This window comes from Mustelus asterias, chromosome 10 (assembly GCF_964213995.1).
Source record: "Mustelus asterias chromosome 10, sMusAst1.hap1.1, whole genome shotgun sequence".
NCBI classification, from domain to species: Eukaryota; Metazoa; Chordata; class Chondrichthyes; order Carcharhiniformes; family Triakidae; genus Mustelus; species Mustelus asterias.
The window spans coordinates 107,060,062-107,086,943 of record NC_135810.1 but is presented as its reverse complement, the minus strand read 5'-3'; the positions used below and the strand labels follow the sequence as shown (position 1 = coordinate 107,086,943).

At 44.6% G+C, this 26,882-nt stretch overlaps 1 protein-coding gene across 1 annotated transcript in view; it reads right to left on the bottom strand.

Moving 5' to 3' along the window:
• Nucleotides 1-1,657: 1,657 nt before the first annotated feature.
• The window catches only part of cnga3a (cyclic nucleotide gated channel subunit alpha 3a), a 44,856-nt gene continuing 19,631 nt past the window's right edge, over nt 1,658-26,882 (bottom strand). The window contains exons 4-9 of the mRNA XM_078221467.1: nt 21,494-21,547; nt 20,533-20,619; nt 15,751-15,801; nt 12,490-12,594; nt 11,110-11,216; nt 1,658-3,063 (exon numbers count right to left, since the gene is read on the bottom strand). Of these exons, the coding sequence (XP_078077593.1) occupies nt 1,658-3,063; nt 11,110-11,216; nt 12,490-12,594; nt 15,751-15,801; nt 20,533-20,619; nt 21,494-21,547 (1,810 nt within the window). The remainder of the gene's footprint in view (nt 3,064-11,109; nt 11,217-12,489; nt 12,595-15,750; nt 15,802-20,532; nt 20,620-21,493; nt 21,548-26,882) is intronic.

The following is a 26,882-nucleotide window of genomic DNA, read 5'->3' as shown; positions in this document are numbered from 1 at the left end:
TCATTGTTTAAGTTTTAAGTTCATTTATTAGTTACAAGTAATTAACCCTGCAATGAAGTTACTGTGAAAACCACCCAGTTGCCACACTCTGGTGCCTGTTCGGGTACAGTGAGGGAGAATTTAGCACGGCCAATGCACCTAACCAGCATGTCTTTCGGACTGTGGGAAGAAACTGGAGCACCCGGAGGAAACCCACGCAGACACAGGGAGAATTTGCAGACTCCACACAGACAGTGACCCAAGCCAGAAATCGAACCCAAGTCCCTGGTGCTGTGAGGCAGCAGTGCTAACCACTGTGCCACCTCGGGTGACTACACATTGAATCATCATAGAATCCTCGCAGTGCTGAAGGGGGCCATTCAGCCCATCATGCCTGCACCGACAACAATCCCACCCAGGTCCTATCCCCGTAATCCCATGTATTTACACTGCTAATTTCCCTGACACGAAGGGTGGGATTTTCCAGCCATGCTCTCCCCAAAACCGGAAATGAGGTCAATGGACCTTTGCGTGGTCCTTGTCCCGCCCGCTACGATTTCCGTGGTGGACGAGACGGTAAAATCCCACCCTAAGGAGCAATTTAGCATGGCCAATCAACCTAACCTGCACCTCTTTGGAGTGTGGGAGGAAACCGGAGCATCCGGAGGAAACCCACGCAGACACGGGGAGAATGTACAAACCCCACACAGACAATCACCCAAGGCTGGATTTGAACTCAGGTCCCTAGCGCTGTGAGGCTGGAGTTCTAACCGCTCTGCCACCCTGCCGCCCCTATCATGTCACGGTAAGTGTCCACCTAGAAGGAAAAATCAGTTCGGACTAGTATTCTTATTTCCCCATTTTACTTTTTTTATGCTTCTTCGGGAGGGGTCAGAGAAATTAAATTGGATTAACAAGCAGCTATTTCAGCTTTTAATGTTGATTCACAGCGAATAACACTCGCGCAGAAGTGTTACTGGGAAATGTGATGCCCCCCCCAAGGGGTGTCTGGAGGAAGGGAGGGTATTTAATCAGGCAGGAGGGTGGCGAATGGGGACCCCACTGCCTTTCCACCTCTGCCTCGATGTGGTCCATCCCGTCACCAGGTGAAATGCCTGTCGCTGCATTAAGTAGAGCCCAGTATATTCCATCTGCCTTACCTACTTACAATTTAAAGGAAGCTTTTCAAATTCCCCTTCCTCCCCTACTTAAGAAATGAGAATGCACGGAATCTTGCAAACAACCGCAAGCATAAACTATGGGGTCCTTAGTGCATATATTATATTTATGGTATATATCGAATAAGTGGAAATCCCATACACTTAAACATTGACAACACTGATGTTTAAAACATGAACTGTGTATTTCCTGGTTCTGTTCCTAGTGTGTTGCTGTTAGTCAGTTAAAGAATTATAGTAACAGAACTCAGCTCCCTGATATAATGAACTAACATATATACTTACAGCTGCCTTAACATATTCGGTGCTAAAATGGGCTTTGGTCACAGTTTGTTGATAAAGTTTAAAGATGGATCTACACAAACTGCTAACTGATATCTGTCGTGACTTATAATTTATAAATTAGCCTATTAAAGTCCCATATAAAAATAATTGATATTCTCATCAGTATATCTTATAACAAAATAGTAAGAAAAGCAAAATGAGGAAACTTAGTCTCGTCACTGTTTGCCTAACTCTACATCAGTCAAACTGTCTAGTCCATCTGATAGGTAGCCACTGCCATAGCCCTTCACTCTGTTTTCCATTTTTGTGAGCCTTTGTTTTAGCTTCATTTGACTGGACTTGTACTCAGCCATGAGTCGGGCAAACCTAGTCTGCAGGCTGTCCAATGAAGACTCCATTCTCTCCACTTTTTCCTCCAGGTCTTTTGGATCCGCGCCCTCCTTCACCGCCTCTTCATCTATCAAATTGTCCTTCATCAGAATCTGACGCCCCTTCTCTTCCAGGATCTTTTTGGCGTCCGGATATTCAGTCAGTGCTTCCATCAGGTCAACCTTGGACAGGCAGAAGAGGTCAGAGTAGCCTATGCTCCTTATGTTGGCCGTCCGCCTGTTGCCCGCCTTACTGCCCTTTATGTTCAAGATGCTGATCTCCCCAAAGTAGCTGCCGTCGCTCAGGACCACAAACTGCGTGACCCCATCGTCGGCCACCACCGCCAGCTTGCCCTCTTTGATGATGTACATCTCCCGGCCGATGTCCCCCTTACGGCAAATGTAATCCCCGGGGCTGTACACCTGGGGCTGCAGTTTGAGCACCAGCTCGATCAAGAGGCCGGCCTCGCAATCCGAAAAGATGCGGACTTTCTTCAGCGTGTCCAAGTGGACGTTGATGGCGATTTCGGCCTTCAGTTTGTCGGGTAGGTTCTTGAGGACTTCCTTCTCGTCCACGCTCTTCTTGTTGATCCACAGGTAGTCGAACCACTTGATGATTCTGGCCTCTAGGTCTTTGCTGACTTTACGGAACTGCATGTACTGCTTGATGGAGTCAATTTTGGATTGGAACTCGGCTCGCGAGGCGTTCATGTTCGAGATCATGGAGCCCACGTTACCAACAATGGTGGCGAAGATTAGAACTCCCACCAGGAAGTCAATGACCACGAATAAATACTCCTCATCCTTGACAGGGGGAGGCGTTTCTCCGATGGTCGTCAAGGTCAAAGTGGACCAGTAAAGGCAGTAGATGTATTTCCTGCTAAGCCGCCCATATTCAGGGTGGGATATGTTCGGATAGACCCAGGTGTCGATGCCAAACCCAATGGATTTTGAAATGGCGTAATAAATGCAGCCGTTCCAGTGAATAATGATGAGGATATACAAAACAAGATTTCCAATCCGAAACATGTTCGGGTAGTTTGTCCGTGTTTCCGTGCGGTCAAAATATTCAAACATTCGGCTGAAGCGGAAGAGACGATTAAATCTCACCTCCGGGTAATTAAATCCCAACCAAATGTAGGCTAAATCTGTCGGTAAAAGAGAGAGTGTGTCCAGTTTAAACTGAGGCATCCGCATGTAATTTTCTCTCAATTTCTTTGCATCCTTAACGAGCAAGCCTTGTTCAAGGAAACCTGAAGAAAAAATGTGACATCACTGAGCTGCACAAATTGGGACAACACTTTGAAGCACAGGTTCACAAACTAGTGGGACTGAGGTCCACAAAATCGTGAGGGGCAAAGTTAGGACGAACGCACATAGCGGTGAATTTTCCCGTTCCACCCGCCACGGGGATCATAGCGGGCGGGAGGGGGGGGTGGTGGGGGGGGGGGGGGTGTCGGTGGTAGGGGGGAGACCATGGAAAGGGTCATTGACTTTGGGCGGGATTTTCTGGTTTCGGGGCGAGTGCAGCCAGAAAATCCCGCCCAGAGTCTTTTTCCCAAGGAAGAGGAATTGAAAACTAGGTTTAAGGTGAGAGGGGAAAGATTAAAAGGGACCTGAGGGGCAACTTCTTCACGCAGAGGGTGGTGCGGATATGGAATGAGCTGCCAGAGAAAGTGGTTGAGGCGGGTACAATAGCAACATTTAAAAAGCATTTGGATAAGTGAATGGATGGGGAAGGATTAGAGGGATATGGGCCAAACGCGGGCAGTTGGGGCTAGCTGGGAGGGCACCATGGTCAGCATGGACTGGCTGGGCCGAAGGGCCTGTTTCCATGCTGTATTACTCTATGACTCTAAGATCCCATTTGGAGTATTGTGACCCCATATCTAAGGAAGGATGTGCCGGCCTTGAAAAGGGTCCAGAGGAGGTTCACAAGAATGATTCCTGGAATGAAGAGATTGTCGTATGAGGAATGGTTGAGAACTCTGGCTCTGTACTTGTTGGAGTTCAGAAGGATGAGGGCAGATCTTATTGAAACTTCCAGGATACTGTGAGGCCTGGATAGAGTGGAGCGGATGTTTCCACTAGTAGGAAAAACTAGAACCAGAGGGCACAACCTCAGGCTAAAGGGATGATCCTTTAAAACAGAAATGAGCAGGAATTTCTTCAGCCAGAGAGTGATGGATCTGTGGAACTCTTTGCCGCAGAAGGCTATGGCGGCCAGGTCATCGAGAGTCTTTAAGACAGAGATAGATAGGTTCTTAATTAATAAGGGGATCAGGTGTTATGGGAAATAGGCAGGAGAATGGGGATGAGAAAAATATCAGCCATGATTGAATGGCAGAGCAGACTCGATGGGCCGAGTGGCCTAATTCTGATCCTATGCCTTTTGGTTTTATGGAATTATGGACTGCAAGATAAACAGTTTTCTGATATTTTTGATACCATTTTTCAATGAAATTCTTTCAAAATAGCTGACATGTAGGATGGGAGTCCTTGAGGGCTTTAAAACGTACTCCAGCCCACACTGGGAAACTCAGATGCTGTTAAAGGCTGAGTTACTCAGAACTCCGACCCGGAATCCTGCCACAGGAGTAAATGTATCCACAACTTTTACATCTTATTTTCATTTCTAAAATTCTATCATTATTTATGCTTATATAATTGAATAAATCATTGTAGGTGTCAGTTTTACTCATTTGCTACCATTCTTGCATTTCAACTTGATAATAATGGGCTCACAGGGGAGCTGATGACCCAGTGGTATTATCACTAGACTATTAATCCAGGAACTCACCTAATATTTGGGGGACCCGGGTTCGAATCCCGCCACGGCAGATGGTGGAATTTGAATTCAATAAAAAATATCTGGAATTAAGAATCTACTGATGACCATGAAACCTCTGCCGATTGTTGGAAAAACCCATCTGGTTCACTCATCTCCTTTAGGGAAGGAAATCTGCTGTCCTCACCTGGTCTGGCCTACTTGTGACTACAGAGCCACAGCAATGTTGTTGACTCTCAACTGCCCTCCGAACAAGGGCAACTAGGGATGGGCAATAAATGCTAGCCCAGCCAGTGACGCCCATGTCCCACTAGTGAATAAAAAAGTCTCACTCCAGCACATGAAGTAGGCTGCTGAACAAGGAAACATTGGAACAGGATATTCGATTAGATCATGACTGAGTTGTTATGATTTTCCTCTCACCCACCCCACAGATGTTCTCATAACTGGCTCTATATGCGCTGAGGACTCGGTGGAATTATTAAACCTAAGGCTCTCTCTGGATTTCAGCTGAGTTAACCTCAGCATCATAGAATTGCACAGCACAGAGGGAGGCCATTCGGTCCACCATATTTAAGCCAGCCCTCTGAATGACCAATTCACCAAGTGGCATTTCCCCGCCTTCTCCCCATAACCTTGCACATTCTTCCTTTTCAGATAATAATCCAATTCCCTCTCAAAGGCCTCAATTAACCCTGGCTCCACCACACTCTTGGGCAGTGCATTCCAGATCTGAACCACTCACTGTATGAAAATGCTTTTCCTCATGTCTCTGTTGCTTCTTTTGCCAATTACTTGAAATCTGTGCCCTCTTGTTTTCAATCCTTCCGCCAGTGGGAACAGTTTTTCCATATCCACTTTGTCTAGACCCCTCATGATTTTGAACACCTCCATCAAACCTTCACTCAGCCTTCTCTTCGCCAAGGAAAACAGTCCCAACATCTCCAATCCATGGAACTGAAGTTTCTCATTCCTAGAGCCATTCTAATGAATCTTGTCTGCACTCTCTCCTTCACGCCCTCCATAAACATAGAAACATAGAAGATAGGAGCAGGAGGAGGCCATTTGGCCCTTCAAGCCTGCTCCACCATTCATCACAATCATGGCTGATCGTCCAACTCAATAGCCTAATCCTGCTTTTTCCCCATAACCTTTGATCCCATTCTCCCCAAGTGCTATATCCAGCCACTTCTTGAATACATTCAATGTTTTGGCATCAACTACTTCCTCTGCCCATTCCACCAATCTGCTTCCACAGGCTCACCACTCTTTGGGTGAAGAAATGTCTCCTCACCTCCATCCTAAATTGTCCAGCCTGAATCCTCAAACTGTGACCCCTGGTTCTGGACTCCCCCACCATCGGGAACATCCTCTCTGCATCTACCCTGTCTAGACCTGTTAGAATGTTATAAGTCTCTATGAGATCCCCCCTCATTCGTCTAAACACCAGCGAAAACAATCCTAACCTAGTCAATCTCTCCTCATACATCAGTCCCGCCATCCCCAGAATTAGCCTGGTAAACCTTCGCTGCACTCCCTCGAGAGCAAGAACATCCTTCCTCAGAAAAGGAGACCAAAACTGCACACAGTATTCTAGGTGTGGCCTCACCAAGGCCCTGTATAATTGCGACAACACATCCCTGCTCCTGTACGCGAAACCATAAAGTATGACCCAGAACTTTATGCAACTCATTGAGGCTGAACCAGTGTTTTACACAAGTTTCTTGTACTCCATGGGCGGGACATTACGGTCTCGCTTGTCCCGAAACAGTAAAATCCCATTGAAGGTCAACGGACCTTTCCATGGTACACCCCTCACCTGCTCCGATTCCCGTGGCAGGCGGGACGGTACAATCCCGGCCTATGTTTCTATTAGGAAAGCCTAGGATACTGTGTGCTTTATTAACTACTCTCTCAACCTGTCCTGCCATCTTCAATGATTTATGACATATATACCAAGGTCTGCTCCTATAACCCCTTGAGGACTGTACCCTTATTTTATAGTGTCTGTTCATAGTCTTCGTTCCAAAATCAATCACTCCTTTATATTGAATTTCATCAGCCTCTTCTCTGCTCATTCCATCAATTTGTCTATATACTTTTGAAGTTCGACACTATCCTACTCACAGTTCACAACAGTGCCAAGTTCTGTACCACCTGCAAACTTTGAACTTTGTATCATTTGCAAACTACCCCAGCTGGCGGAGGTATTCACAGACATCTTTAACCTCTCTTTACACCAATCTGAGGTCCCAATCTGCTTCAAGAAGATGACCATCATCCCGGTACCGAAGAAAAGCCAGGCAGAGTGCCTTAATTACGATCGTCCGGTGGCTCTGACATCCATCATTATGAAGTGCTTCAAAAGGCTAGTCATGGCACGAATAAATTCTGGCCTCCCGGACTACCTGGATCCACTACAGTTTGCCTACCACCTCAACAGGTCCACAGCAGACGCCATCTCCCTGGCCCTGCACTCAACCCTGGAACGCCTAGATAACAAAGACCCCTATTTATTGACTACAGCTCAGCCTTCAACACCATTCTATCTACAAAACTTATTTCCAAACTCCATGGCCTGGGGCTCGGCTCCTCCCTCTGCGACTGGATCCTGAACTTCCTAACCCACAGACCGCAATCAATAAGGAAAGACACCAACACCTCCTCCACGATCATCCGCAACACCGGTGCCCCACAAGGTTGTGTTCTCAGCCCCCGACTATACTCCTTATACACCTATGACTGTGTGGCCAAATTCCCCTCCAACTCGATTTTCAAGTTTGCTGACGACACCACCGTAGTGGGTCGAATCTCAAACAATGACGAGACGGAGTACAGGAATGAGATAGAGAATCTGGTGAACTGGTCAAGCAACATTCTCTCCCTCAATGTCAACAAAATGAAGGAGATAATCATCGGCCTCAGGAAGCGTAGTGGAGAACATGCCCCTGTCTACATCAACGGGCAAGAAGTAGAAAGGGTCGAAAGCTTCAAGTTTTTAGGTGTCCAGATCACCAACAACCTGTCCTGGTCTCCCCATGCTGACACTATAGTTAAGAAATCCCACCAATGCCTCTACTTCTCAGGAGACTAAGGAAATTTGGCATGTCAGCTACAACTCTCTCCAACATTTACAGATGCACCATAGAAATCATCCTTTCTGGTTGCATCACAGCTTGGTATGACTCCTGCTCTGTCCAAGACCGCAATAAACTACAATGGGTCATGAACGAAGCCCAGTCCATCATGCAAAACCAACCTCCCATCCATTGACACTGTCTACACTTCCCGCTGCCTCGGAAAAACAGCAAGCATATTCAATGACTCCACGCATCCCGGACATACTCTCTTCCACCTTCTTCCATCAGGAAAAAGACACAAAAGTCTGAGGTCACGTACCAAGCAACTCAAGAACAGCTTCTTCCCTGCTGCCATCAGAGTTTTGAATGGACTTACCTTGCATTAAGTTGATCTTTCTCTACACCCCAGCTATGATTGTAACACTACATTCTGCACTCTCTCATTTCCTTCTCTATGAACGGTATGCTTTGTCTGTATAGCACGCAAGAAACAATACTTTTCACTGTATGTTAATACATGTGACAATAATAAATCAAATCAAATCAAAACTGGTCCATGCACACCAAGGCCTAAGCTATTAATATATATCAGGAAAAACAAAAGTACCAATATGGACCCCTGGATAACTCCATTACAAATATTCCCCCAGTCTGAAAAACATCCATGAACCATTACTCTTGGTTTCCTGTTGTTTGGCTAACTTCATATCCCTGTTGCTACTGTCTCTTACTCCATGAGTTTTAATTTTTCTCCAGTTTATTGTGCGACATTGTATCAGACGCCTCTTAAAGTCCACATGCATCACATCAACAGAATCACCCCCATCTACCCTCTCTGCTACCTCTTCATGGAACTCCAGCAAGCTAGTTAAATATGATTTGCACTCAACAAATCTATGCTGGCTTGTGTTAATTAACCTGGAGCGTGTAGTTTTGGTATCTGAGGAAGGATGTCCTTGCTATAGAGGGAGTACAGTGAAAATTTACCAGGCTGATTCCTGGGATGACTGGTCTGTCATATGAGGAGAGACTAAGTCAATTAGGACTATATTCACTGGAGTTTAGAAGAGTGAGAGGGGATCTCATAGAAACTTATAAAATTCTAACAGGGTTAGACAGGGTAGATTCAGAAAGAATGTTCCCAATGGTGGAGGAGTCCAGAACTAGGGGTTATAGTTTGAGGATAAGGGATAAACCTTTTAGAACTGAGGTGAGGAGAAATTTCTTCACCCAGAGGGTGTTGAATGTGTGGAATTCACTGCCACAGAATGTAGTTAAGGCCAAAACGTTGTGTGATTGCAAGATGAAATTAGATATAGCGCTTGAAGTTAAAGGGATCAAGGAATATGGGAGGAAGGGGGGATCAGAATATTGAATTTGATGATCAGCCATGATCAAAATGAATGGCGGAGCAGGCTCGAAGGGCCGAATGGCCTACTCCTGCTTCTAATTTCTATGTCTCTTTGTAACCCAGATTTGGTCACGAGGCTGTTAATGATGTCCCAGAGTATTGTTTCTAGAATTTTCCCCACTACTGAAGTTCAACTGACTGGTCTGTAATTGTTGGGCTAGGCTTTACACAAGGTTATAACAATTGCAATCAGTGCTCTGGCACTCCCCCTGAGGCTAAGGATGACTGAAAAATTATAGCCAATTTCTACTTTCAATTCCTTCATTATCCTTGGAAACTCTTCATCTAGTTCTGGAGCCTTACCAACTTTAGGTACACATAGCCTATCCTACTCCTCCGGGTTTGGTTTCCTCCCACGCTGAGGGAGAATTTAGCATGGCCAATGCACCTAACTGGGTTTGGTTTCCTCCGGGTGCTCCGGTTTTCTCCCACAGTCCAAAAGACGTGCCGGTTAGATGCATTGGCCATGCTAAATTCTCCCTCAGTGTACCCAAACAGGCACCGGAGTGTGGCGACTAGGGGATTTTCACATTGCGGTGTTAATGTAAGCCTACTTGTGACACTAATAAATAATAAAATAATAATGTATTGGATAGGCTACCTGTTACCAAGACTGCACTTAAAACTGAAAATCAACCTCCGCATCTCAACAGATCTGTCTGAGGAGACTGTGGGAACATTCAGTTCCCACCTGGAGAGGGGGTAACCCATTGACCAGGCCTCCAGCTGAGTGACTGAGAGCAGCATGGGGCAGAGGACAAGTTATGGACACATCAAGTGGAATTTTACCGGTTTGCCCCGCCCATCGATGGGCGGAGTGGACCGATAAAATTGCTCCAGAGCCGAGAAACCAGGATCACGCCCAATTTCTCGGCTCTCGCCATCTTACGGGAGCTGGATTTCCGGCAAGGTCAGCCTCTCGCCCATTTCCAGTGACAGTCTGAACAATTTATTTAAATTTATTTAAATGAAGACTTGCATGTTTTTAGCCAGCCCGGCACTCAATCGTCTGGGCTCATTTGCTTTTATGGCCTCGCCGGGAGAGGTTCTCTACGGCGAGGGGAACAGTCATGTTGGCCGCGCCTCCCGGAGGCCATTGAGGCCCCCCAGGAGGCCAAGGGCAAGGGGGGGGTGGCCCTTGGGCAATGTCAGCCTGGCACCTTGGCACTGCCAGCCTGGCACCTTGATAATGCCCACCAGGCACATTGGCACTGCCTACCGTACAGTGCTAGGGGGTGAGGCCTATGGAGGGGGGGGCAGGACTATGGTGGGTTGCTTAAAGGGATGGGGCCTGGAGGGGGCAGGGCCTGAAGGAGCAGCTGATCATGTAAGGAGGAGGGCCTGCTGCTACTCTGTCTGCAATCAGTGGAGTGAGGGAAGGGGGGCCCGCTGCCACTCTGCCTGAAATCAGTGTGGGGGAGGGGGGCCCGTTGCCCCTCTGCCTGCGATCAGTGGGATGAGAGAGGTGGGGCCTGCTGTCACGCTGCATCAGATCGGTGGGGGATGGAGTGCGATCAGTCTGGGTGATGGGGGGGAGCGGCAGAGACTACATTTCCGGTTGGTGAGGGGCTCACGTTCGGCCATGGGCCCCCGTGATTGCGTGGGGGGAGGAGTTCTGTGTTCAGGCTGGCTGCAGCAGCAGAGGCCTGACAGCTGTCTCTCTCTCTCTCTCTCTGTCAGGCCTCAGAGGTTTGCACATGCATAATAGCTCCCTCTGCTGCTGGCTGACAAATTAAGACCCGCCCACTGCCTGTAGCAACTAGAAACAATCCAGCTCATTTTTTCATGCTGTCTGAGCACAGGATTGGGTATAAAATCTTGCCTAAAAAACGGATCTGCAACTCTCCCATTTTCACGCTCACTGGACACTTAAAATCATTCTCATAAAATTTTGTTCATTCTCTCAATCTTGGAATGAGGCACATGGCATTGGAAATGGGTGGCTGAAGAGCGAGAGAGATAACATCTTAGAAAAACGTGAAAAGTAAACACATGCTCCATTGAAAAAAAGCTTGATTACCGGTTCGGAATCTTACAGCTGAATCCATAATGTAGATAGCGTCGGATATGTAATCCAGCACCAGCCACAGGGCAAGATTTTTTACTTGAAGTTCATCAAAACAAGACCTAAAATACGAAATGCAAATTTAAATTTGACAATAAAGCAGGTTTATGTCAAAACACAGTGAAATAGCACACACCAATTCTTTTTAAGCTCCACATTTGTTTTTTAAACTAAAGATTAGTAGAGTTAAATCCCTTGCCAGCTTTGACATTTTGACATTTCTTTGACAGCTTGACAGTTCTAATGAGTCTAGGCACATCTACGCACAATCATGTCCACTTTCAACAATCCCAAAGGCACCTTTCCTCTCCCAAAGGTGTCCTGCGAGGTGCCGTGCCTGCTCTGTTGGCCCCCCTGATGCATGGTACTATGGTACTGTGTCACTCTACCTCGGAGGTGGATATCGCGCTGATGGAGAGGTTCTCTGCCTATCCAAAAATGCTGGAAGAGGCATGAATCCAGGGGTCTGCCCTTGAACCTGACCATTTTCACCAGGACGGGTCCTAAATTGCATATCCCTAGTTCTCGGAGGCAACTGCCTATATAAATCAACAGCTGCCTTCACTCAGGTGAGATTTTGGTGAGGTAGGTGTCCAAAGCTAAAGAAGTGCAGATTAGATGAGATAGGAGTAAGATTGAACCCTTGTATGGATATAGAGAGGGGTATGGCACCTCTTTGACAGCTGCAGAAACATGACAGTGAATGGAGGAATAGCGGTGAGGCGAGAAGGAGTCTGAAGGTGTTTGATTTGGAGGAGAGGTGTTGTCCAAGGGCTGATACAGAAGGAAAGAGGTCCGAATGGGTTCGGGGAAATCTGGTGAGATGTACAAGGAAATGGTCAGAGATGGCCCAGAGGGTGACAGAAACCCCAGAAGATGGTGATTTGAAGATCGTGGATCCAAATATGGATTGGAGTGTTTATAGGGAGAGAGGTTTCAGGAGGACATGAAACATTGTGCAAAATTCCAAGTGTAAAGTTTCACATATTGTACAGGAATTTAAAAAATAAAACAGAAATTACAACTTGCAAAGGTAGATAAAAATGTACAATAATACATGGAAGTTAAGCTCAGGGATTTTTGAGGTCGGGTTTGCCAAGGGCTGCCATTGAGTTAGAGACAGAAATTTGTACATGACACCAATTCCTGTTTAGTCACAGGCTGATTCTTCTCACCTCACCAATGATACTGTTATGTTTACCAGTTTATAAATTTGGGCACATGCGTTCAAGGTACTTTACCATGCACCAGTGCCTCCTTAAATTCATGTTCGGTTACTTTTCCCCTTCTTGTAAGTCAAATAGTAATTGCTTACCATGCTAATCTTCAACCTACCTGCACACCAGCATACACCAGTTGTACAGTACAGGCACTGCGATAACAGAAAGCCATCGATAGTAAAGGTTTTCTGCAGGGTCTATTACGTACATGTCTTTCTTCCTGGGGGGACGAAAAAGGAAAGCGTCACAATGGATACTTTCAACAAAAACAATACTCCTGTTCAGTTCACTGGGTGAATCAACAGGGGAGGCAATGGACTAGTGGTGTTATCACTAGATTATTAAGCCAGAAACTCAGTTATTGTTCTGGGGATTTGGGTTCGAATCCCGCCACGGCAGATGGTGGAATTTGAATTCAATAAAAAATATCTGGGATTAAGAATGACCATGAAACTATCATCGATTGTCAGAAAAACCCATTTGGTTCACTAATGCCTTTAAGGCAAAGAAATCTACCGTCCTCACCTGAGTCTGGCCCATGTGTGACTTCAAACCCGCAGCAATGTGGTTGACTCTCAACTGCCCTCCAAGGGCAACGAGGGATGGACAATAAATGCTGGCCAGCCAGCGATGCCCATGTCCCACGAATGAATTTTTAAAAGTCAATTTCAGTCTCATTATGCAAATTGCTCTGTTGCAATTTAAACGTTACCAAATGTTCTAGAAATCAAGAAGAATAACGCTGCTAATACTCTTCCTTTTAAAACATTCCATGTAAAAGTGGTATTAAAATCTTCTCCGCTGGACAAATTCAAATATCAAGATGAACTATTTACCTGGTTAATTATAGTACAGCTTACGCAATATTAAATAATAAACTCAACAAGTTGTGAACCTATGAACGAAAGCACGGAAGTTATTTAGTCACCACTATTTCGCACACAGCCTTCAGTCTACTTGTACTATTGTCCATGTTAATCCATCAACAATGGGCTTTATGTGCACTTTACCCTTCAAAACTGGAAGAACCAACTTCACAACAATGTATGACACACAATTTGAGGATTGGAGGGCAAACAGTATGTCAATTTACACTCACAATCTACAAGTTCAAACATATCAGTTCAAAACATCACCACATTAAACACATATCTATTGAACTATGGCAACAGTATTCTTCTAAATAAATGAGAAAAATAATAAAGGGCATTATCATAACTCTCGTAAACATCCCAAAGTATGAGTTTCAAACTTGGCCACAATTGGCTGTCTGGGGACAAAGAGTGCTCAAACATTTGCCTTCATTTTAGAAACTGAGGATGGATTTTCCGGCCATGCTTACCCCAAGACTGGAAAATCCTGCCTAAGGTCAACAGACCGTTGCATGGTCCGCCCCCGCCCATTACTGTTCCCGTGGCGGGCAAGACAGGAAAATTCCGCCCTGAATGTTTTGCTGAAGTTTCCACTTGCATATTGCCAAAGGCAAAATCTTCCATGAACCAGCACGTTTGAGCATCGTTTCAGAATGCATTTCTTTAAAAAAATATTTTCCATTTAAAAAATGTTCACTGATATATTTAAGAGTAATAACCTGCTGCAGATTTATTAATGCCTTAAATGGTTCATCACAAAAACTGAATCATTTTTGGTCAGAATGTCTAGTGCACCACCTGAGAGTATCCCAGTTAATTCACTAAAAGCAAAATAGTGCGGATGCTGGAATCTGAAACAAAAACAGAAAATGCTGGAAAATCCCAGCAGGCCTGACAGCATCTGTGGAGAGAGAATAGAGCCAACATTTTGTGTCAGGGTGACCCTTCATCAGATACTTGAAAATGACTTCAAAAACACTACGCAAAACATTTATTAGTTTCAGTGATGCACGTGAAACTGTTCCTGAGTGAATCAGACAATCGCTATTATTTAACATCTTTCATAAAGAGCATAATAGTATCCTTGCACAAAAAGCTTAATTTTAGGAGCAGTGTTAACGTAAGCCTATTTGTGGCATTAATAAGTAAACTTAAACTTAAAAAAAACTTAAACCACATCCCGTAAACTGAATTAAAAGCAAAAAAAGAATTCAAGAACTCTTGATGTTCACTGCTATTTGTCATTTATATTAATGATTTGGATGAGAATTTAGGAGGCAAGGTTAGTAAGTTTGCAGATGACATCAAGATTGGTGGCATAGTGGACAGTGCGGAAGGTTATCTAGGATTGCAATGGGATCTTGATCAATTGGGCCAGTGGGCTGATGAATGGCAGATGGAGTTTAATTTAGATAAATGCGAGGTGATGCATTTTAGTAGATCGAACCAGGGCAAGACATACTCAGTTAATGGTAGAGCGTTGGGGCGAGCTATAGAACAAAGAGATCTAGTGGTACAGGTTCATAGCTCCTCATTAGAGGATTTCAAAATACTTAAAATTTAAAACACCAATAAAGACTATTAAAACAGAGTGGGTTAGTTTAGGATAAGAATCACAAAGTGCCTTATATATATTTTACAGGGGTATTGTCTGCATAGAAACACATATAACCACAGTTAGAGAATTTAAACATGTATTTTTGAAAGTGTATTCTTGAACAGGCATACATCTTGGCTAATGGCACAGTTAAGCTCAATACTTAGCCACTGAAAAAAGCCCTGGCACTCCTTGAAAGTGGAGTCACAGGTGGACAGAGTGGTGAAGAAGGCATTTAGCATGCTTGGTTTCATTGGTCAGAACATTGAATACAGGAGTTGGGACATCTTGTTGAAATTGCACAAGACATTGGTCAGGCCACACTTGGAATACTGTGTACAATTCTGGTCACCCTATTATAGAAAGGATATTATTAAACTAGAAAGAGTGCAGAAATGATTTACTAGGATGCTACCGGGACTGGATGGTTTGAGTTATAAGGAGAGGCTGGATAGACTGGGACGTTTTTCTCTGGAGCGTAGAAGGCTGAGGGGTGATCTTACAGAGGTCTATAAAAAATGATGAGCATAGATCAGCTAGATAGTCAATATCCTTTCCCAAAGGTAGGGGAGTCTAAAATTAGAGGGATAGGTTTAAGGTGAGAGGGAAGAGATACAAAAGGGCCCAGAGGAGCAATTTTTTCACACAGAGGGTGGTGAGTATCTGGAATGGGCTGCCAGAGATAATAGTAGAGGCGGGTACAATTTTGTCTTTGAAAAAGAATTTAGACAGTTACAGGGTAAGGTTGGTATGGAGGGATATGGGCCAAGCACAGGCAATTGGGACGAACTTAGTGGTAAAAACTGGGTGGCATGGACAAGTTGGGTCTGTATCCATATTGCAAATCTCTATGACTCTATAACTTGTATACCAATTAACATTTGTTATTTTTATTTTCATGACTTACTGTTCCTTCTTTTTCTCATCCTTTTTCTCCTCTTTTTTGTCTTCCACTTTGCTGCATGATGAACATCAATATTTAACAGCTTACTGCACTGTAAAGAGGCTATCATCTATCAGAGAGGGTTATGGGCAGGAAGGACCACACTGGTCAATAAAACAGCCCAATCACAAATAAGGTCCATTTATTTACACCAGCAAGAAGTCGAATATCTTATTACCATTTATCACTTCCCTTTTTCACATTGGTTAATGAGGTAATCACGTACAAATTCACAGTTGGCTATGCATATTAGTTCACATATTTTTTCCAATATAATTTAATTTAACATTGAAATATTATGATGATATACTGTGCTTATTGGGGTGTTTAGCTCATGAGGATGTTTAGGCCCCAGGCATGTCAAACATTCTGATCTATTCTCTTAATAATGCAACAATGTTTTCTCCTTTAAGGCTGCCAAGGGTAGTGAATGTCTCACAAATGTAGGATACTCAAGCAAAGCCTGAAAGAAGCTGATATTACCTAACTTTTCAGTTCACTCTCAGGATGTGGCCGGCACGGTAGCACAGTGGTTAGCACTGTTGCCTCACAGTGCCAGGGAGCTGGGTTCAATTCCAGCCTAGGGTCACTGTCTGTGCAGAGTCAGCACGTTCTCACCATATCTGTGTGGGTTTCCTCCAGGTGCTCCGGTTTCCTCCCACAGTCCAAAGATGTGCAAGTTAGGTGGATTGGCCATGCTAAATTGCCCCTTAAGTATCTAAGGATGTGTAGGTTAGGGGAACTAGCCATGGTAAATGTTCCCATGGTAGAGGTTGGGGGTGGGGCTGCATAGAGTGCTCTTTTGGAGAGTTGGTATGAACTCGACAGGCCAAATGGCCTCCCTCTGCACCGTACGGTTTCTACGGCTGGAAAGGTGATTATTTACTGTCAATACCTAGTTTCCTTGACAAAAGGTTAGAGTAAACTAGTTGGGTTTTACAACAATCTGACATCTTTAACAACAATCACTTTCATTGATACAACATCTTAAAAATGGAATTCAAATGCTTAAATTGTCATGGTGACATTTAAGCCCATATTCATACGAACATATGAATTAGGCGCAGGAGAAGGCCATTCTGCCCTTTGAACCTGTTCCGCCATTCACTAAGACCTTGACTGATCTGATTGTGGCCTCAACTTCACTTTCATTACTATCCGCTATACCCTTTGACTCCCTTGTCAATCAAGAATCTAACACAGCCTTAAGCATATTCAGCGGCCCTACCTGCAACACTCTCTAGGGAAGGGAGTTCCACAGACTCATGACCCAACAAGAGAAAAACTTTCTGCTCATCTCAGTCTTAAATGGGAGACCCCTTATTTTGAAAACTGGGTCCCCTAGTTCTAGTCTCTCCCACAGGGGAAAACAAACGTTCTTTCAATATCCACTCTCTCAAGTCCCCTCACGATCTTACATGTTTCAAAGAGGTTGTCTCTCATTCTCCTAAACCCCAATAGATACAGTCCCAATCTTTCATAGGATAACCCCCTCATTCCAGGAATCAGTCGAGTGAATCTTCTCTGAACTGCTTCTAATACAGTTATGTCCTGTCTTAAATAAGGAGACCAAAACTGTGCACTGTACTTTAGATGTGTTCTCATCAATACCCTACACAACTGCAGCAAAAGACTGTTTAGTCTTTGGTTCTGCATTATTAATGTGGTAACACAACCACTTTAACCCTCTAACATCGCCTATCCTAGCTTTGTGCTCGGGTCTGCCCCCTGCTGCTGAAGAAGAAACAGCACAGCCACTTCTACTAGTAAAAAACTCCACTCAATTAAAGGGCAACATTTGAAAGAGAATGAACTCACAGGGATGAGGAATAATGTCCGAAGTGGAATACTCTCTGACAGGCCAGGTCACTGAGTGTCTTTAAGACAGAGATAGATAGGTTCTTGATTGATAAAGGGATCAGGGGTTATGGGGAAAAGGCAGGAGAATGGGAATGAGAAAAAAATCAGCCATGATTGAATGGCGGAGCAGACTCGATGGGCCGAGTGACCTAATTCTGCTCCTGTGTCTTATGGCCTTACGGACACGGGTTCAAATCCCACCACGGCAGCTGGTGGAATTTGAACTCATTAATAAATCTGAAATTGAAAGTTAGTCTCAGCGATGGGGACCATGAAACTATCATCGATTGTCATAGAATCATAGAATCCCTGCAGTGCAGAAGGAGGCCCTTCGGCCCATCGAGTCTGCACCGACCGTAATCCCACCCAAGCCCTACTCCCATAACCCCTTATTAACCCCTGACACTAGGGTTATTTTAGCGTGGCCAATCAACATAACCAGCACATCTTTAGACTGTGGGAGGAAACCGGAGCACTCGGAGGGAACCCACGCAGACATGGGGAGAACATGCAGACTCGACATAGACAGTGACCCGAGGCTGGAATCGAAACCGGGTCCCTGGCACTGCGAGGGAGCAGTGCTAACCACTGTGCCACCGTACCGCTGTAAAAACCTATCGGATTCACTGATGCCCTTTAGAGAAGGAAATTTGCCATCCTTACCAGGTGCAACCTACATGTGACTCCAAACCCACAGCAATGTGGTTGACTCTTAACTTCCCTCTGAAATGGCTGAGCAAGCCATTCAGTTCAAGGTCAATTATGGATGGGCAGTAAATGCTGGCCTTGCTAGTGAGGTTCACATTCCGAGAAAAAAGGGGAAAAAACAGAGGCTGGGATTCTCTGATCTTGTCAGTGGCTGGGATTCTTCAGCCCCGCTGCTGTGAATGAAGTTTTGGCTGAGTGCCAAATTTGACATTGGAGTATTCCGGCCGGAGACTCAGTGGAGTTACCTGTTGCTCAGGGCCACTTACCTCAGTTGGGAAAAACATATCACTACTTAGGGTGGACCAAGGTGGCCAGATGGAGTTCCAATGCAGAAACAAGGGGCGACATTCTCCAACCTCCCAGCCATGTGTTTCCCGCTGGCGGGAGGTGGCACATTGTTTACTAGTGGTGGGATTCTCTGGTCCCGCTGCTATCAATGGGAATTCCCATTAACGCCAGCCCATGCCAGCAGGAAACCCGTGGGCGGGGGTGCGCTGCGGGTGGGACCGGAGAATCCTATCAGCATGAACAAGCGGAGAACTCCGGCCAAGATGTTTTCATCCAGCTAATCAGTGATAGGGGTTATGTTGACCAGATTCATGTCTGTGGCTCCAAAAACAGAATCCAATGGTGAGCAAAGTGGAAGGACCAAAAGAAAAACAATATTCTACAGGTGTAACTGGTTGTGACAATAGTTTTATCACTATGTATTAGCTACTGACATATTGACAACATAAAGAGGAAGCGATACTAAACAGACATGATTATAGGACAATAATTGAACTATTCCTAGTTTGGTCAGAAAACCTAACAAGTTCATTTAAAATGAAATACAATATTTTAACGTGGACTTTAGCCAAAATGTGTAAAACACAGTTGATTGTAAGGAAATCCAAAAAAGAAGTTCAATGTATAGCCACCTGTGAAATGTACAGATCAGAGTCATGATTCACATAAACTGCGGACCTCATTTGTAAAAGGACAGAGCGGTGGCACTGGGGAGCATTTTAGGAAGGGGATTCTACAGGAATGTTATTTCTAAATTGATAAAAGCAAGTTTCATACACTACACTGTCTTTTTCAGTGTCGCTGTAACACAGTTCCCACAAACAGCAACATGACTAGCAAGGTGGCAACTTAAATGCTTCATACTAACTAAACTCTACAACAAAGCAAGATTACATTTAGAACAACAACAACCCACGGCGACCCCTTATCACCACTTCCTTTGGCGGCACAACGGCACAGTGGTTATCACTGCTGCCTCACAGTGCCAGGGACCTGGGTTCGATTCCCGGCTTGGGTCACTGTCTGTGCGGAGCCTGCACATTCTCCCCGTGTCTGCATGGGTTTCCTCCGGGTACTCCGGTTTCCTCCCACAGTCCGAAAGACCTGCTGGATAGGCGCATTGGCCACGCTAAATTCTCCCTCAGTGTACCCGAACAAGCGCTGTGGCAACTAGGGGATTTTCACAATAACTTCATTGCAGTGTTAATGTAAGCCTACTTGTGACACTAATAAATAAACTTAAACTTTGTGGCAGAACCTGATGGGTCTCTTCAGCTATCAGTAAAAGTGCCCCAAATGAAACTACCCCAGCCTTAACAGATGTGCCACATATCCAGCATCTTAAGTAGATGGAAGGATGCAGACAGACACAAAAACATCTGTTATTTTCTCTTCCGGTTGTCATATTATATACTTCAACTTCTTTTTTTAATTTCAATAAGCAATCTAAAATATTCAGATGGATTTAATCCTCATTTTAATGCTAAATGGACTTCCTGCATCTTCTATTACAACACGTTGCATCTTGTATGCCATCTGTGGGACCCTCTGTACGGTTTGCCTCAGTTAAAAGGCTTAATTTTAAGGTATCTCTAATGTAACTAACTGTGCTATGCTTTAAGCTAACTTAAACTAATTTGGCCGCATCAGCTTGGAATTTGGGTTTAGCCTAGAAACTTGGCTACATTCTCTGCAAGTACAATGTAAGATAAACGGGCTTTCTCATAAGGTAAACAGCAGTGTTTCATTGGCCACAGACACCAATTGTTTATGCAGCTGGAGACTGCTTGTGCCCAGCACTTTAAAAACACAGGTAACCAAAAAGCTATATTGTTAGGAACAGCTATGTGTTCAGCTCAGTTCAGTTGGTGTTCAGTTTGAATGCTGTACAAGCTTTTGAGGCAAGATCTCTCTTCTCTCTCTCTCTTTCTCTCTCTTTCACCAGTAAAATTAATCTCTTTCGTTTTCTGTAAAATGCTAATTATAAAGGGCGCTTAATAAAGAAGTTTCCACTTCCAACCAGTTGTGCCTACGTCTATTCTAAAGGAATGAACGGATCCTACACCATCCTTGCCAATTAAGAATGGTTTCTTTCCTTGATACTTTAAATTCGTCAGGGAGGCAATTGTTTTAGTTGTTGGTTCCGTAGTGGAAGTCAGTGGGCATATTATTCTCATTAGAGCAGGGTGAGCATGGTCCCTGGGATAACTCAGCTTAATCTTCAATACTGCCTAGTAAGCCATTAGTTTCGATGATATACACAGGGAGATCTACTCTAGAAAGCGAAACTGACATTAATTTTGACACCTTACCCCGTCTCTTTATCTTCTGCATCCTTGTCTTTTGCTTTGGGCCTTCTGTTCCTTCAGATTTTGGACAATTCCAGTTTCAAACAAAAACAAAACAATTCTTCTATGTTTAAGTAAATACTCTTAGGAAAATTTACCATTGCAATGGCTTCCATATGGACTGAGATGGATATTATTGACCTTAATATGCGAACAAAAGATTGAAAATATCCAAATCAAACACCAAGGTTCCGATCATGACTTACTTGATTAGTGTACAAATATAATCCATCTAATCAGACAATCCAATCTTCTTATCGACTACTAATGTAAATTGCTAGTGGGTGTGATTTAGCTTTGATTAATGGAATTCAAATGTAACTTTTCAAAGCATATTAATTATTTTTTCCTTTATATAACTACTACTCAGACATAAAGTACCTTGGGGTATTAATTGTACATTTGTCAGGATCGACTGAATGACTACGAGCTAGTCTATGTTATTAGTGGGATTGGTTAGAACCTCTAGCGGGAGTCAAATGAAATCTATCTAAGCTGCTTACCCTTCATCCTTGTTGTTGCAGTTGTTTACATTGAAATGTGCCAGGGACCACTGTCTGCCGCTTTACAAAATAGAACAGTGACACAAAACATGAAGTTGCCCTGTCGCTGGAATAGCGCCATCAATACTGGAACAGACATTTCATTCAGCTAGTCTAAGTCTACTTTCTGCACTTGGGCTGGGAAGAGGAATGGAAAATCAGTGACGTGTAATTAAAAAGAACACAATAAGAGCAAAAAGAGAGCATGCCATCAAATGGGATCTTGAGCGGGACAGCATGAGCAGCACTGGATAAAAGCAAATTATGGCAGATGCTGTAATTCTGAAACCAAAAGAGAAAATGCTGGAAAATCTCAGCAGGTCTGGCAGCATCTGTAAGGAAAGAAAAGAGCTAATGTTTCGAGTCCAGATGCCACTTTGTCAGCTTTGACAAAGGGTCATCCAGACTCGAAACGTCAGCTCTTTTCCCTCTTTACAGATGCTGCCAGACCTGCTGAGATTTTCCAGCATTTTCTCTTTTGGTACCATGAGCAGCACATTCTCCCCAAATCTCCCCTCCAATGCCTCATCAGGTGTTCTTGCACTTACAGACTTCTGATATGCAATAATTTCCTGATAACACTCAACAGATAGTGAACAGCAAACCAAATTAGAAAAAAAAATGCTGCTTAACAATATTGGATTTTGAGCGGGATTTTCCAGCCCCAAGACTGGAAATTTCTGCCCAAGGTCAGCAGACCTTTAAATGGTCCGCTGAATTTTCAATCCCACTCACTACCATTCCCATAGAGGGTGGGACTGGAAAATTTACCCCATTGAATCACACACAGTATTGCACATCCTACAATATGCACCAATCAGTTAAACATATGGAAAAGATGTTAGGGTCTATTAAAGGTCATCATTAAAATCAGCATCTGTTGATTACAAATTCTCACTTATTTTAAAATGGGAGGATACAAAAGGACATAGAGACTTACAATTACCCAGAATAGTCTTTGATGTAAGGTACTAGGAGACTTAGAATCATAGAATCCCTACAGTGCAAAGGCAGCCAATCGGCCCAACAAGCTGCACTGATAACAATCCTACCCAAGCCCTATCCCCATAACCCCACATTATTGCCCCTGACACTAAGGGGCAATCTAACATGGCTAATCTACCTAACCCACATATCTTTGGACAGTGGGAGGAAACCCATACAAACACGGGGAGAATATGCAAACTCCACACACACAGTCACCCAAGGCTGGATTTGAACCCAGGTGCCTGGCGCTGTGAGGCAGTAGTGCTAACCACTGTGCCACTGTCCTGCCCATGAAACTATTCGATAGTTCAGTTAGATCATTGCCCACTTGTATCTTATCTAACGACATAACCAACCCAGACGGACAAACCCCTCTCCTCAACTGCCCCCCTCCCATAATACTGTATGTACCCAAACCGACTGCCCAAACCCACCAAAATGAAGACCCCCTACCCCATAAATAGAACCCCCCCAACCCTCTACCCAAGACCAACACTATTACCAAAAGTCTCTCACCAGCCCCCTGCCCGAGCCACCCTCCCGCAACAACCAGGCTCCCCCGGAACCCTACACACGCGATAACCAAAACAACCTCCTAGCCCCCTGGATCCTAATTAAAATGGCACAAGGTTACCCAGCCGCTCCTCGGAACCAGGGACCCCATCCAAGCCAACACTACAGCAAACCTCACCGACACCCTCTCCAGTACAGCCAGATTCTCTGTATTAGACAAGAACAGAACTGACAAACAGCCTGGATCCCCGGAACAGACCACGGGACTTGGACCCCCAGTTAGGAAGGCAGCCTCAGACCACCACCCTCTACTCCCTACAACTAAACCAAATCCACTACCCACCCATCAACATCCCTATCAGGGAAGCCCCAGGGATCTTCCACCCACTACTTGACCTCCCCCCAGTAGTCCACCTACTTCCACCAGAAAAAGCCCCCCAATCCAGAAACATACTCAGCAACATGCACACAAAATCTCCCCTACCAGGAAGCCCAAAAAAAGCCCTCCAACACACACATACCACCTTGACATCTACCCCGACCCCCGGAAACACAAGAAAGTCCCCAACCTAACAGTCCCCTCCCCCTAACACACACCACCTCAACAACCACCTCTCCCCAACCACCTAAAATACGGCAGAATCCATGCACCCATTACCCTCTTCCTCCAGGGGTCCGGTCCAATGCCTTTATTTTGCCCCCCACACATATACCCTCCTGTCCACCGCCCCGCGCAAGAAAAACTAACATGAGTAACAATAAAAAGGTAAAAGCCCAGGTGACAAGAAGACAACAAGCCACAATATAAGGGTGAGGCATCACAAAAAGCAACAAGGGTTGGACGTGAGCCGAACAAAAAGAGGCAGTGCAAGAAGAAAAGGGGACTTGTCCTCTCTTCCTGTCTGACCCCAAAAACCCATCTCGAAGGAATTGGTTCTGTAATCCTTAAAACCCTTGCCTAACAAAATCTATCAATACCAGTTTTGAAATGTTCAATTGTCCAAGCCTAAAGTGTGTATCAAAGCCTGGATAGTCAGAAGCTTTTTCCCAGGCAAGTGTTTTTACACAGAGGATGCCTGAAACTCGCTGCCCCGGGGGGGGGTGGTTATGAACAGCTTTTTGGGGAGAGAGTTTCTGGTTTCCACTACACCATGAAGACATCATCCCTGGACTGCCTACCTCTAACTTCAAGGTTATTCCCCCTTGTTCTCACTGAAACTTACAAAACTCTTACAGGGCGTGACAGGGGAAGTGTGACTTAAGATGTCTTCCCCTGGTGGGTAACTCTAAAACCAGGAGACAAGGGCTAGGATTTTCAGGCCCCAGTCATGGCAAGATCCGCCATGGAAGATTCAATGCCCCAGCCAAAGATCCATTGACTTTCGGTGGGACTGGATGACCCCAGTGGTGGGTGGGGCTGGAAAATCCCACCCATAATCCTAGGATAAGGAGTAAGCCATTGAAGGCTGAGATGGGAAGAACATAGAACATAGAACATTACAGCGCAGTACAGGCCCTTCGGCCCTCGATGTTGCGCCGACCAGTGGTACCAATCTAAAGCCCCTCTAATCTACACTATTCCAATATCATCCATATGTTTATCCAATAACCATTTGAATGCTCTTAGGGAGGGTGGTGAATCTTTGGAATTCTCTACCCCGATGGGCTGTGGAAGCCCAATCATTGAACGTGTTCAAAAAAAAAGAAATTAATAGACTTCTGGAGATTAAAGTCATCAAAGGATGTGGAGATAGTGCGGGCAAGTGGCGTTGAGGTAGAGACTAGCCATGGTCTAATTGAATGGTGGAGCTGGCTTGACAGGCTGAATGGTTTATCCCTGTTCCTATGTTCCATGACTTGGTGGAAAATTAGGCTGATTTTATATGGACGCGGGCATCGCTGGCTGGCCAGCATTTATTGCCCATCCCTAGTTGCCCTTGAGAAGGTGGTGATGAGCTGCCTTCTTGAATCGCTGCAGTCCATGTGCTGTGGGTTGACCCACAATGCCGTTAAGGAGGGAATTCCAGGATTTTGACCCAGTGACTGCAAATATTGCCTGTTATACACCATTGCTGCTACAGTTACCTAGAATAGTCTTTGATGTAGGGTACAAGGGGCAAAATCCGTCAGAGCAATCTTGAGGCATTCAGATACTATAATGGAAGAGTGAGCAACATGGTCTAATATCTTCCCTCATCTGTATTTATCTTGGTAATCTTTACTATTTGTAGCACTGAACTTAAGGGAACGCATTATGATGGGACACCATCTGTGCACAGCTCCAAAGAAATAGGAAACAAAGTTCTTTTTGTCAGCCAGAAAGTCGAATAAGTTGCCTCACAATTGTTTCTTCAGTAACACCATTACAATAAAAATTATTGATTTTATCATTGGACTGGACTGTACCAAGAGACAACTTCTTCACATAGATGTTATCAGACTGTCGCCATAGAATCATAGAATTATTATAGTGCAGAAGGAGGCCATTTGGTCCATCAAGTCTGCACTGACTCTCCAACAGAGCATCTTACCTACGCCCACCCTCCGCCCCATCCCTGTAACCCCACTCATTTATCCCGCTAATCCCCATAATCTACACATCATTGAACACTAAGTGGCAATTTAGCATGGCCAATTCACCTAACCTGAACATCTTTGGAGTGTGGGAGGAAATTGGAGCACCAGGAGGAAACCCACTCAGGCACGGGGAGAAGGTGTTGACCCCACATAGAGAAGGCTGAAATCAAATCCGGGTTCCTGGCGCTGGTAAGGCAGCAGTGCTAACCGCTGTGTCGCCATGTGTCTGTACAGTAAAATGGATATTTTATGACTACATGCCATTGTGTGGAACTAATTTCAAACCTAAGCAATCAGATTTTCCAATGCGATTCCAATTTCAAAATAGATAATGTGACCCACTGGGAAGAGAAAAAGAAGTGCAGAACCTTACTTCTTACTGTCAAATTTGAATGAAGGTGGAGAATATTTAAAGACTGTGTTATGTGTAACAGTTAGAATGTGTGTGACATGTTAATTTAGGCAGGCTGCACGTTGGCACGGTGGTTAGCACTGCTGCTTCATAGTGCCAGGGACCCAGGTTCAAATCTCGGCTTGGGTCACTGTGTGGAGTCTGCACGTTCGCCCGTGTCTGTGTGGATTTCCTCCGGGTGCTCCGGTTTCCTCCCACAGTCCGAAAGACGTGCTGGTTAGGTATATTGGCCATGCTAAATTCTTCCTCAGTGTATCCGAACAGGTGCCAGAGTGTGTCGACAAGGGGATTTTCACAGTAACTTCATTGCAGTGTTAATATAAGCCTACTTGTGACACTAATAAATAAACTGTAATTGTAACAGATGCAATGAATGGGCAAATCTGAGTTCTATTTCTGATGCGTTATAAAAGCGTGGGGATGGGGGCAGGGAAGAGTTCTGTCCAGTTACATTCAATTCACATAGATATTCTATCGGAGTTCCTGGTATATTGCACATATACTTTGCAGAATACAGTGTGGCACCAATCCCACAAGGCTCTGCATTATTGGCCCTTTGTTAGAGTCTCAGCTGATTAAGAGGATTTCGTGAAGATCCTTCACCTTGGTTATCTGATTATCTCCACAATAATCCCCATGGATTGAAAACAGCTGTGCCCTGAATGACCAGTAGCTATAATCCCTAGAAATCTGTGACAACTCTGGTTGCCCATGGTTAAATCACAAATCGACTGCAATATGCAAGCTACATGTCTGTCAGGCAGGAATACCCCATACGGTGTCAATTTATCGACACTCAGTTTAAAATACAAATTGGGGCCCAGAAGGCCAAGGGTCTGCCTCATTAATATTAATTGATCT